The sequence below is a fragment of the Symsagittifera roscoffensis genome, unplaced genomic scaffold (genome assembly GCF_963678635.1).
Source record: "Symsagittifera roscoffensis unplaced genomic scaffold, txSymRosc1.1 SCAFFOLD_250, whole genome shotgun sequence".
NCBI lineage: Eukaryota > Metazoa > Xenacoelomorpha > Acoela > Convolutidae > Symsagittifera > Symsagittifera roscoffensis.
Window position 1 is genome coordinate 1,863 of NW_026970955.1, and position 13,866 is coordinate 15,728.

The following is a 13,866-nucleotide window of genomic DNA, read 5'->3' on the forward strand; positions in this document are numbered from 1 at the left end:
ATGTACCAGTGAATATTTCATCTCTCCGATAGTAATTACGGCGAAGAAAGATGGTTCTGTGAAATTAGCTATGGATGCTAAACCTATGAATGAACAAATTCATAAGAATCATTACCAAATGCCAAATTTGTTAGAACTATTGGACTCAGCCGCCCAGATAATTACGTCGGATATTTCAGGAGATGTTTGGTTTACGTCCTTAGATTTAAAATATGCCTTCAGCCAGATTCCGCTCAGTGAGGAAATTAGCCGACATTGCAATTTTAATATCGTCTGCGGAGAACAAACTGGTACGTATCGGTTCAAGACGGGGTTTTATGGTCTTACGGACATGCCAAAGGAATTCCAAAAAGCGATGGACAATACTCTCCAGGGTCTGTCAGGAGTATTTTGTTTCCTTGATGATATTCTGATTGTTTCTAAGGGCTCAGTCGAGGATCATAATATTCTTGTAGACAAGGTGATAAGTCGTCTGTATAAAGAAGGTTTTGCTCTGAAACTTTCGAAATGCGAGTTTTCCTTAAATCAATTATCTTGGTTAGGATTCGATATTGATTCAGAAGGATACAGACCGAAACGTTCTAAGATAGAGGCAGTACTCGCTCTGGAACCACCAAGGACACTCAAACAACTCCGTTCATTCATGGGCATACTCAACCATCTACAACGGTTTTTACCGAATCTTCAGGTCCATTCCGACCAATTACACCCGTCACTGACGGCAGGTAATAAAAGCAAATTTGTGTGGGGGGAATGTCAGCAAATGGCGTTTCGCAACATCTTGCAGCTGATCGCGAACATAACAAAAATGTATCACTATGACCAAAGTCGGAACTCGCGGGTGAAATGTGACGCTAGTCATAGTGGTCTGGGTGCAGCATTAGAACAGGAGATAGAGGAGGATGTTTGGGTGCCAATTGCTTTTGCATCACGTTTTCTAAACGATCAGGAGAAGAAATATAGTACCAATGAATTAGAACTCCTAGCAATTGTATGGTCGTGTGAGCATTTCCGAACATATTTGTTAGGGAATCATTTCGTGATTCTAACTGATCATAAAGCAATCATATCTGCATTAAAGACGAACCGTGGAAACAAAACGTATCAGTCACGTTTAACTAGATGGGCTGATAGGTTATTACCTTTCGACTTCGATATTTTCCATATCTCCGGCTGTAAGCTAGGAATCGTGGATTACTTATCTCGTTTCCCAACATTTGAAGCTCCACGACCGAGTAGTTTTGACGAACAATATGTTGTCAAATGCATTAGTCGATTCTTTGATGCATGTGAATTCTTGGATGGTTGGGCCAAGCATCATACTTAATCTGAGGAGTTATCCAATACCGTGGAGATAAGTCAGGATTATGTCGTACCTGATCAAATTAACCTAGTTGAGTTATTGGGAAATTGTCAATCTCGGATCAATTGTCCCGATATCAATAGTTCACTTGTTGCAACGAACAAGTTTGGAAATATACCGGTAGAGGGCGTATGATTTCAAGACATTCAATCTACATCGGAAAGTTTCTATCCGCTAGAGGGCGACAAAATGTTCGCCATTAGTCAAAATAACTTCTCTAATCCATCGATTTCTTCTCCGCTAGAGGGCGTCCAAAGTGTTGGCTCATATTCTAGCCAATCAGCGTCAAGTATTAACATGCCGAATTTTGCCACTTTCTCAGCATGGATCACAATTTATCTGCCATTACTAATTTCATTGTGGATTATTACTTTGGCAGTGAGCGGTTGTCATCTGTTGGCATTAATAATCAATTTTTTTGTCTTGATTTCAACATATCGGATTGGTTGGAGTGAAATTATTTTGAGTGTTTTTCACTTTCAGACTGCAATGAATCCCAACACAAGTACCAACAACACAAACGACAGTTTCGAGCAGTTGTTAAATCAGTATCTGCCGGTTACTCAACATTGGTTCTCCTCAGATAGAGCCAGGCCGCGGTTTCGCGCGGGGGCTGTTCGACCCAGAAGATCTACAACAGTTCAACGAGGAGTAGAACTGAGGAGTCAATACGCCCGTATTGTAGCGAATTTCAGGTCCAAACGGGGCAGGATACCAAAACAACAATCTCAGTCAGTCAACAGTCTCGAGATCTTAAAGTCACCAGTGGTCGCTGCGGACCAGAAATCGTTAACTGGACTGGTGGGAATTCTGGACTCAGATGTATTATCGGAGCTCACGGATGAAGATGCCAGTTTAAGCCTCATGAAAGGAGCAATTATCAACCGGGATTACGAAGGATTTTGCCGTATCGACTCCTATATTAAATCATTTTGGCATTGTGCAGCGGTAGTTGATGGCTGTGTTGTGGTGGATAATAGGATCGCTATTCCCATGTGTCTACGCAAACCTTTGTTATCTCGACTCCATAGATCGCATGCGGGTTAGTTAGCAATGGTTGACGCAGCACAATACATCTGGTGGCCCCGAATGCATCGGGACATTATACAACTGTGCAAAGATTGTCCTCAGTGCACAAAGTTTGGTAAGAATTTGAAAGCGAACGTATCATTTAATTCATCCAAGCCGTTACCTCTTTTATCGGGTCCTAATGAAGAGCTGCAACTTGATTACGCAGGCCCTCTACTTGACTCATTTGGTAATAGTATTTATATCTTGGTCGCAATCGACCGTTATTCAAAATATCCGTCGGCTATGATTACGCGTTCCACGGGAGGACGGAAGATCATTAAGTTTCTCAAGTCATACATTCAACAGCACAGTATCCCCAGATCCATTAAAACAGACCAGTACTCCAGTTTTAAAAATAAATTAGTGCAAAATTTTTGTCTAGAGAAAAATATTGTACAATATTTTTGTCCGGTGGGGGACCATCGTGGCTGTGGTTTAGTCGAACGGTCGATACAAACAATTAAGCGTCGTTTGGGCGCCTCTCGGTTAAGTTCGGATTTCTCTAATGTTCAGGATACCCTTAGGAATATTATTGAAGATATCCGGGTTACAAAAAATTCAGTTACCGGGGTCTCCCCGTTTGAACTTCATTTTGGTCGTCCTCCGAATACGGAGCTATCTATAGCGGCTGATCGGTTAACGTCGGTAATTCATTTAGACAACCAACGTTTGGAACGGGACTTGCTCACACCAGAGCAGCGACGGGAGCAGTGCGATAGTCGCCCCAGAATCAAAGTCGTCAAGAAAGGACAATCAAGCCCGACGGTGTCTCCACATTTTGGTGGAACCACAGATTCAGTAGCGGATACACCCCACTACCGTGCACTGGAGAGCTTGGCACAATCCGCAAACCAGTGGTTGTCATTGAAAAAGTCTCTAACACATCAGGAGGGGGTCAAAGCCCTGAAGACCCTGACGGAGAGAAATCAAATCCTCGCAGCCACTCTTCGTTCGAACTTGTCTGCTGGTACCCTCAGATTCCGGAACCAAATGCCAACGGAACAAATTCGCCCTTCGTTGCCAAAACGTAATTTGGACTATTTAGTATTGAACGAACCAAATAAGGTCGAAATTTTTCGGAAATTTCTAAATAGGAAGTCTGGCAGAGAACTTTTCAAACCTTATAAGGGCAAAATCGTGCGGATCACTGATTCCACATATATTTCTGATAAAGGGAAAGTTATTAGAAGGAATCACTTGGCAGTGCGTCTTAAATCAACCCCTCTAAGTTTTTCAGGAAAACAATTAACTCCTGTGAAGAAAGGGAAGAAACGCCCAAACGTGCCATCTTCAACATCATCATCGGAAGACAATAGGCCTCTCAAACAATCGGGTTCCAGGCAACGTATTTCAGCGAAAACAGTGTACGTGCCTGCTCATTCGAAATTCCCCTCTATGCCAGTTTCACATACTCCACCCCGCAGTCAAATGGTGGCGTCAAAATTAAGGGAAGATGCAACTTCGGAGGCTCCGGGTATACAGAACATCCCGTATCCACAGCATTCTACTCCGGTGGTAGACTTGACAGTCTCTTCCTCTACGTCGGGTAATCCAGGAACAGAGGCTCCTATTAGCGTCAAACCAAGGTGTATTAACGTCAAACCGAAATCTACAGTTATTGTCTCTTCCTCTAAGTCTGGCAATTCAGGAGCGGAAATTCCTATTAGCATCAAGTCAAAGGCGCCAATTCCAATAATGACCCCAGTAGGCTCAGATCTTATTCCCATTTCTTCAGACGAAGAATCGTCAATCTCGAAGTCACAAGTAGGAACTTCATCAAAATTGGTGGCATCGGGCTCTAACACCCAAGATAGTCACGGCATACTTTCGGAACAGGATGGGAATATGTCTTCTTCGTCAAATTCGTCACGATCTTCTTCTCGACGGAAAAAGCAAACTACATTCTACGGTAGCCCTATTAGACACTCAGTTAATGTCATTCAGTCTCAGTCAACAACTACGCCTCCGTCAACTCCTGCCTCTCCGGATAAGAAAGTCCGTTTTGCCGAGTCCGGTTCTGATCGTACTAATCAAGTAAGCCAGTCTCGGGCTGATATACCCGAGGATTCCCCAAAACATAGGAAATTTATTCGTTTCCCCAAAACGAGTACTTCCGACTTTCCTTCGCGTCGGTCAGATAGATAAAACTTTTGTATTTATCGAATTCGGCATTTGGTCCAGAACTTATACAAACTGTTGTACCCTGTATTTGTTAAAACTTTAAACTTTATACCAAGTTTCTATTTGTAAAACTTCATGTCGGTCAGATAAATGAAACTTTTGCATTTATCGAATTCAGCATTTGGTCCAGAAATCATACAAACTATCGTACCTTGTCTAATTAAAACTTTCGCATTTATCAATTCAGCATTTGGTCCAGAAATTATACAAATTTTTGTATCTTGTTCTCGCCATAATCTTTAAATTCATATCAAACCTTCATCTATGATAGTCATTTTCCATAAATCTCTTTGCCTACCTTCACGGTTTCATATGTAAAAGCGCATTTATTAATTTTGTACTTAAGAGTAAAGAAATTCAAACACGGTTTGAATTCTTTTCCCGAGAGGGGGAAATGTGGTGCGTCGTTGTTTAGTCTTAAACATGACGTCATCAGTGTGCTAGCTATTTCGTGCTAAACTCCCTTATCGGTCAAGGTCGTTACCGACCTGCCAATCCACTTGAACCTTAACAGCATGCGCTCTATTCACTCTCTGTCAACTTATGAAAGATTTAAGTTGTATTTACTTCTATTGTCATGACATTATTTAAATACTAATCTATCTATATTATCTATATGATAACATAACAAGGAGAATTAATTCTTGTTTTAAACTGTCTTTCGACGTTTCATATATATATATATATATATATATATATATATATATATATATATATATTGTTCGTATGAGCTCAATAAATTCTGTTTTTTGCACCTACAAAACTTTGTTTTTGCTTCATTCAAAATTTTTCTTTAGTCTTTGCTTAATGTTTCGGTTTTCTATATTTTATCCTTTTTATTTTTTTTTCTTTCATTTTATCGTTTCATTGACCCATTCTTATGTCCAATTAATTCATAGGAATTTTTTTTGGGATGATATAAAGATAGAAAAACTTTTTTGTCGGAGTTACAAAGCGATATAATTGTTGTGACAATATTCAATTTTCTGGCTGTTATAAGAAAAATTGTCTCCTAAATTGGTTAGAAGTTTTTGATTATCCTTAAATTTCTCTCAATGTAAACTATTTTTAAACTTATTTGCCCAGTGCGTGTTGCTAGGCGCTACTAATTTTTGTTAAATCAATATTTTTTAAAACCAAATCGACTTGTTGTGATTTTCAAAAAAAAACTAAATAAATTTTGGCTTATTACAGAAAAAACCTGAAAAAATATCATCTGTAAAATGAACAATTGGGAAATTGTTTTTATTGGAAATTTTACCAAATGTTTGAAACACAAGCTTATGGTTTGAAACACAAGCATTTGAAAAACAACTTATGATTAGAATTTTCTAGACTAGTCTGTATTGAACTCCAAAACCGTCCTTTAGTGGTGAGATGTGTCTGTAAACCTTCCAAGGGAGGTTTGAGTTCGAGCCACTCGTAAAACTATGTCAGAGCTGAAAATAAAGATCTTTTACATAGTTCGCCATTCCAAGACATTAAAAAGTGAACTTAAGTATTCAAGTTAAGTTTTTATTGCGGGCTCGTATAATAGAACAGACTTATATAGGAGCATTTTTACAGCAAAAAAATGTTGGCAAAATGACATATTTTTCGAATAAAATTTCCTTGCAGTTTTTTTTGCAAATACTTGCAAATTAAGAATCTGACTCACAGTCTTCTGATTAAAAACAGCTGCAGTAAATTGCATTTATTTCCTGTTCTGATTTTTTGGTGGTGTCAAATTGAATCAATTTGACATTTTCGGCACTTTGTCGCAAAGGGGAAAGGTGAAATATACAACTTTGACTCTAATAAAAGCAAATTATTGGCAATAAATCATCAATTTAAGATCGATTTTCGGTCAAGCTTTTCGGTGGTGTTACAATCTTTTCTGACAAATCATATGCGTGGTTAAATGCGTATATAATAAGTCCCAAAAGAAAAGAAATTTATTTGCTTGAACCAAAACTGATATAGCAATTCAAGTTAGATTTTGTTGTAGGAATCGATGCCGCGATCTTTGTTGAACATCTTTTTGAGCTCCCTGTGTTTTTGATGCGTCTTGAAAGAGTTCAAGTTCCGTTGGGGCAAAATGTTTTCGGCCCAATTTTGTTGTTGGACTCCCCGAAATGTAACTGGAAACCTGATGTTCGAATTGTATTTGGGACTCGTGCCATGTTCAGAAGCAGGATTGTTGTAGTTCTCTAACATAGGCGCTCCTCTCTTGTGAAACTGACTAAAAATGAAACAAAGGGTTTCAACAGTGATTGATGTCTTTGGCACACTTCGGAGAAGTGACAATTGTCTCCGCCTCTCAAAGGATGGATGCTCACCAGGGCAGGTCAAAAACTAATTGGACAACTGAAAATTGAATTGCAATTAATTTTACAATTAATTGCAGGCACGAATCATCACGCTTTGTTAACAACTTTTTACGCGAGTTCACTCTCCCAGTGTTTTTTGTGGATTTTCCGAAATAACTGCCTCTCCAAGAGATGAAAAGGGGATGCGGACTTTGCCGAAGATGAGAATATGCATATTCTGCAGTACTGAAAATCTTTTAAGCAAAAATGCTGTCTGATGAAGTAAAATTTTTATTTTCAGAGATATGTGCGGGTATTTCTTATAAAAGCGTTTGAGGAATCGATGCCGCGATCTCAATTAATTATAATCGGTCAGGAAAATAATCAATTAGTTGCACAAAAAGTTTCGATTAATTGCAAATAATTGCACTGACAATAAATTTTGACCTGCCATGATGCTCACCGTTTCCCAGTCCGAAAAAAAAACAGAAAAACCATGTTTGTTCGGCTCTTTTCTACCATGTTTTCCATCCTCGCATTTGACTTGCAGCTTGGAAAAAAATGTTTGGCGTTGTCTTAATTCAGTGAGAGCTTATATGGTGAACAATTTTGTGAAAAAGTTTGTTCATTTTCACACCTATGTAGAAACATAATAAATTCAGACATTTAGCCATAATAGCGCGAACGACAAATATGAAAATTGAAAAATTGGAAAGTGTGAGAGAGTGATGGAAAAGAGCCGTATATTCTCATTAGCTTCATAGCAATCGTTTTTTTAAAGGAAATTGATTATATTACAAGTCGTGAAAAAAAAACTGGGAAATATAGTCCTACGTATAATAACAGTATCTTTATTTAAAGTAAGCTCAAATTTTTTTAATCAAGTCGATATAAATACTGAATACGGATAGTATGAATTTAAATAGACCAAAAAATAGTCGCTTGTAGAAAAATAGTCCCCTCATGTCAAAAAGTTCCATAAGATTTAAATAAATCAACGGTAAATTCAATAATGAATTTATGAATTTTAATGAGGGATATAAATAATGGAAGTGATTGAAATGAATTAAAAAGGTCGGTTTTGATTAACTTTCGATCACAATTAAAATGAAATTTCCTGAAGAACAGTTTCATCTTCTTCTTGATTGAAAAAATAATTGTATGATAAAAAATTTATGGTACAAAAATGTTTTTTTTTTAAATAGTTTTTTATTTGAAATTCTGAAAACAGAAAATACAAAAGTTTTTACCGCTGTTGTACCCCATTGTTTCAAATCTGCATGTAATTTTCTGCTGTGCTGTGTATGTTTTTCACACCATCAACCAACGAGCATTGATCATGGTGGGATTAGTTTGAGAATTGGATACCTTAGCCAGTATGATACCTTAGAGTTGAGACAATTTAACGACAAGGTACAGTACCAACATACAAGCTGTTTAGCTCATTAATGAGAACTGCTGTTGTGCATTATTTAAAAACTACATGCAAATTTTATTTGTTGTTCTGGACAGGGTAGTTTTGCCTCACTCTAAAGCAACGAGCACGGATCATGGTGGGCCTCGATGATCCGACTTTATGTTTGAGAGGCGGAGACGTTACCACTCAACCACTGCCCTTGTTCTCACTTATATGATAGTTACGTTTTGGTTGCAACTTACCTGGCGCATGTCCTGTATGGCCACCCTCTCATCATACAGTCGCAGAACCCGGCTGGAAATCCAGAGGCCCGACACGAAGTCGCCACACATGGGATGATCTACAACAACAACAATTAAACAAAACTAATTCACTTTCAAATACGAAAAAATGCTGGTCCTTATTTTTCTTAATTGACAGTGAATTTACAGGATAATTTTTTGTTTTCGGACCAATCGAAACTTCGATGACGAAAACTTCGATGGCGAAAACTTCGATGGCGAAAACTTCGATGGCGAAAACTTCGATGGCGAAAACTTCGATGGCGAAAACTTCGATGGCGAAAACTTCGATGGCGAAAACTTCGATGGCGAAAACTTCAATGGCGAAAACTTCGATGGCGAAAACTTCGATGGCGAAAACTTCGATGGCGAAAACTTCGATGGCGGAAACTTCGATGGCGAAAACTTCGATGGCGAAAACTTCGATGGCGAAAACTTCGATGGCGAAAACTTCGATGGCGAAAACTTCGAAAACTAGAACCAAAAACTCTGAAATCATTTAAATTTTGGACACACGGTGCTAATTACACAAGTAATCGGCTTTTATTGTTCTTTCTAACAAATAAAACACGCTTTGGTCGAATTTGGTCATCTTCTAATGTGAGACAATGTTATTGTTTTTTCGTAAATATCATCGATGGTTTACATAAACATTTACCTAGACCCAACTTGGAAGAACATCAAAAAAATAAGAGTTCCCGGATTGACAAAAATTCGTTATCTGAAAATTTTTTCCATAAGACTCTTACAACTTCTTAAAAAATAGGCTCCAAGAAGATAACAAAATAGTACATTTCCAAACAAAATTTTCTTCTTTCATAATTTTAGTTTTTCTCAAAACCAGTTAAAAAGTTCTCCGCTGTCGCAAAATGCAATAAAGAACTCGTAGCTCAAAAAATACGTTTCAAAGCATGATTTTAGCGAAATACTACTAACTTAATAGAGTCAGTTTTTAGCTGATTACTAAAAATCTTGCCTCAACTCCAAATACAACACGTCCAAAAAAAGTTGATTTTTTTTCTAAATCTATATCCACTACCAATTGAAAAAAGTATTCAGTCTTTATCAATATTCAATATTTAATATTAAACACAATGGCTCTATTCATTAAAATTCCCAAAAAACTTTAAATGTGTTTCAATACCGTAATAAGATATAAAATTTCAATTGTTTTCAAAATCATTTATCTTTTTACGGTATTGAAACATATTTAAAGTGTTTTTGGGAATTTTAGTGAATTTTAGAAAACAATTTGTTGCCTTAGAATTTTTCTTGAAAAATTTGTAAAACCGCGAAAATTTCTACAAGCTGCATAAAAATTTTTAGGGTAGGGGAGTTTTTTTTGTGAAGTGGTCAACACTGGTTAACAACCTAATAAGTGGTGGGCCCTTTTTCCTCCCCCCACCTGCAAATTTTCTAGAGTAAATTTTCTGTTCACATTGTCAGATTGTTATCAAATTTGGCGTTCAGAATTATTAGGCCTGACTAGCAAACACCAAAAATTTCATACTATTATTTCAATTTTCGACATAATGGATGTATTTTTCATGTATTGTTTTTTGCCTTTGGCGGCAATTTTTTTTGCATCTGAAGGGTTTTAGATACTTCATCTAATTACAAATCACAAGAAAGTTCTGATCAACAAAACTATAATGTTTGCGGCATATTGCTGCTTCATAATGCAGTTCTTAAATCATATCTTATGCAGTTTGTATGTGTAATCCTAACGTCGTTCAAAAATTTTTTAATTTCTTTTTTTTTGCAAGAAAGCAGCTCAAACAATTCAATTGAACAAACAAAAATAATTTTTCTTTGTTCCTAAATAAAAACAATTCTAGTTGCAGAAAACTTTTACAAATTTCAAGATTTTGGAACATATGGCCAACAGTATAAAAATTGTGTGGCTATCATTTTTTGTCAACCGGGGTTATGAAGAAACCAAATTTATTTCTTGAAAAACTCACCGCGTATTATAACGACCCAAAAAAAGAGGATAATTTGTTTGGGGTTTTCCCATGCGACACAACAAAAACAACAATTTCCCAAAAAAAAACACAAATCCCACTCATTTAAAAAAGAACATATCCTTTGTCACAACAAAAGAAAACAATTTAAACTTAATTATTTCATGGAAAAAACACTTTTCAAAAGAGATGAAAAATTAACTTGAACTTACCAAAAGTTGCGATAAAAGGACAGAAACAAGGATGAAATTTCTCCACGAAAATACGTGCCATTTTCTTTGGCATCGTGAAGGAGTGCTTTTTGAGCCGACCTTTCCCAAAACTTCCTCTGATCCTATATGTTCTGCTTTCTGACCATTACTGATTTGGTGACCTGTGGGAGTTGACTTCATGTTGGTTGCAGACCGTGTTATTATTGATTTCTGGTTAGTCCTGACTTGAAATCTGAAATGAATTTTATAACTGTTTGCATTTTTGAGAGGCAATACGTACGAATAAGAAATTGTTTTTCAAATAGAATATTTAATTGGATTTTTTGAGGCTTCCTCTAAACTGAACGAATCATAAGAGACGTTATGATTTGTTTATGAGTTTGTACTTCTTAACTCAGAATTTTAAATGAAATATATTTTTATTAACGCAGTTTACCGTGGCGATTAAAAAAGCTAGGGAACCAAAAATTTGGGATATTTTGTATTAACCGAACCAATTGAGATGAAAATTTATAGTACCTTGTTCAGATCTGATAATAAATGAAGTGTTTGTTCTTGTTTAGAAAAATATCTGAGAAAGGAAAACTCATTCTGTATTCAGCACAACTCAATAGATAATAATTACCTCTAAACCATATTTCTAAAATAAAATGAGGTAGCTAATTTAGGTTGAGAAATTATCATATTTGATTTTGAATTGTTAATTAGTGTAAAAAAAATTAGACCAACTGAAGATCAGAAAAGTGTTAGAAAAACGTATCTAAAAGTTACCAAGATAGTACAAGAACTAATGATTAATTGGGTCACAAATTATTTTTTTGGTGATGGAAATAGAGAAAAGTACCGAAGTGCATATGACATGAAGAAAAAAGATTATGAAGTTTATGAAGGAAACTCAAAATGAAAATGAGTGGAAGGTTTTTTGATTTGCGTCTGTGTATGTTGAATTTACATGTTATTTGGTAAACTCATAGAGTAATTTCAGATAAAGTACACCGTCTGCTCGTCAAGCTATCTTATTTTCGGCTGGAAAGGTTCGTGCAACTTCTTAGTCTAATACCAATCTTAATCTTACTCTTATATCTCCTAGTCTCAATAGATCTAGTGTACACCGGTTTATGCGAGTTAGTTTCCAGAATGAGAACAACTGTTTTCTAAGTTTAATTCAAATTGCTCTGGTGCTGAAACTACAAGTAGTTTCAGCACTTACAAGTAAGTGGGTTGTTAGTTTGATGGAGTATAATTGGTTAGTATTCAATATTTTATAGAGATGAAATACCAGATTCATATTCAATAACAATTTCTAGTTTAGATCTGGTTCCACCCATCCGGGGTTTACAGAGTTTTAGTTCTTCAGTGTTCTACTGTAAAGGAGGATGGTTGATGGCGTCATTCTTTAGAAGTTGCGAGCATATTCTTTTTTCCCGATTAGGAAGAAGGGTTGTTATCACGATCGTTTTGGGAGATCGTATCATGATTCTGATCGGTTGTGTTGAGTGTTGATTTGGTTTATTAGAGAATAGCAATGCTCCAATCTCGTTCAGATGTGGCATGTAGTTTGACTTTGGATGAAGTGCCTGGTGACTTGGATCTGTACGTATACTTGAACATCGAGATGGCCATTGTTCTGTTTCAAAGGTTTTCCTTTGTTGCGATGCCAAGTCGTACTTTAGATCCTTTGAGTGTAGTGACTGTAGGCAGCATATCGGGTGTGTTTTGCCATTCCGTAGTTGATTGGGTTGTCAAGTTCCTTGCTGCTCGTCTTTGGGCTGTATGTAATCTATCTTCATATACAAATCTTATTTTCATATACAAATCTCTGTTAATTTTGTTTTTATTTATGATCTTGTATTAACTTTTATCGCAAAAGCGTTCTTGATTAGTTCGGCTATTTTTAAGAGCTACTAACCCTTGAGTAACTCTCGTCAAAAATAGAGTGTGTTTCACAAAGCGTGGATGTAGCACGGTGGGTTAGGCCGGCTATAGAGCGTGCCCAGGATGTCCTCTCTGGTGGGTTAGGCCAGGAATGGAGTATAAATTCATGCTCTCTTTTTTGGAGGGCCTTTCTTGTGTTCGACCTTTCGTGCCTTTTTTATTACTGGTTTTTTCCTTTTCGTCTTGGTTGTGTCCTTTTCTTCAAAATTCAAATCGTTTGTTTTGGGTTTGTTTTTCGACTTTTTTGTGTTTTGTTCTTTTGTGTTCAGACTTGAAAGTAGTCTTCAAAAGAATAGTTTATCCAGCTCTAAGCTGGTTCTAATCCGGTTTGGGAACCGTGGGTTTTCTTTTCTTAGTCATGCTGTTAGGTTGTGGTTTGTGGTGTCTAGTAAGCTGCGTTGGTTATTATGGATTAGTACATAATTCCTTTCCAACCGGGTTGGAGTAAAGTTTGAAATGTGTTAAAACATCTTAGAGTTGTTATCAGTGAAAGTTAAAACTTAAATTCATTATTTTAAACAATTCTTCGTGGGCGAGCTGTGCGATTGTGGATAGGATTGTGGGCGAGTGAATATTTAAAACTATAAAGAAGCGTCTTTGAAAAGGTTAGTACTGCTTCAATTTCATAGGCAACTTTTATTAATTTACCACCTTGAAATTATTAATTTTACGGCTTGATTTGGGGGGTTGAAATTATCAATTTATTTTCATAATAAGAATGTTTACTGCATATGGGAAAAAAGTTTATGTACCAATTTATTGCTGTTTTGGGGTAAATTTTACTGCTTCAGTTATTGTAATGGGTTAATATAAATTTATGATTCTAGAAAAAACTTTTCTGCTTTCTGTTTCGTTTTTCTTTTTTTGTAGATGATTGATGATGGTGCCTGTGAACACTAGAGAGAAAGAGAAAACATTTCTAAAGAATGGTTAGTTTTTGTTCTAATTTGTTAGTAAAAATTGTTTAATTCATATTAGCCTATTCGTCTATGAAGAATCCGTGGGTAAAATTGTCGTGGATGAGTTCTGATGATGTTAGTAATTTAGCTATCAAACGAATGTTGTAATTAGTTTGGAGAAGTGGCCAAAGCAATTCCAGTGCTTCAATGATTTTGTGCTCTCAGTGCTAGGTGAGAGTTCATAAGGTGTATTTT

General features: G+C 36.5%; 1 protein-coding gene across 1 annotated transcript; it reads right to left on the reverse strand.

The window, feature by feature from the left end:
- Positions 1 to 6,293: 6,293 nt before the first annotated feature.
- Positions 6,294 to 11,138, reverse strand: LOC134856075 (uncharacterized). The gene is made up of 3 exons (XM_063872443.1): positions 10,778 to 11,138; positions 8,563 to 8,660; positions 6,294 to 6,836 (listed from the first exon to the last, which is right to left on the reverse strand). The coding sequence occupies exons 1-3, from the start codon at positions 10,955 to 10,957 to the stop codon at positions 6,587 to 6,589; spliced, it is 528 nt and encodes a 175-aa protein (XP_063728513.1). The 5' UTR covers positions 10,958 to 11,138; the 3' UTR covers positions 6,294 to 6,586.
- Positions 11,139 to 13,866: the final 2,728 nt, after the last annotated feature.

Excerpts from the sequence above, each read along its gene's own strand:
- LOC134856075 (XM_063872443.1), bottom strand. The coding sequence starts at position 10,957 with ATGAAGTCAACTCCCACAGGTCACCAAATCAGTAATGGTCAGAAAGCA. Across the intron at positions 8,661-10,777 it reads TCCTTTTATCGCAACTTTTG|ATCATCCCATGTGTGGCGAC; the intron begins GTAAGTTCAAGT and ends TTGTTGTTGTAG. Across the intron at positions 6,837-8,562 it reads CCATACAGGACATGCGCCAG|TCAGTTTCACAAGAGAGGAG; the intron begins GTAAGTTGCAAC and ends TTTCATTTTTAG.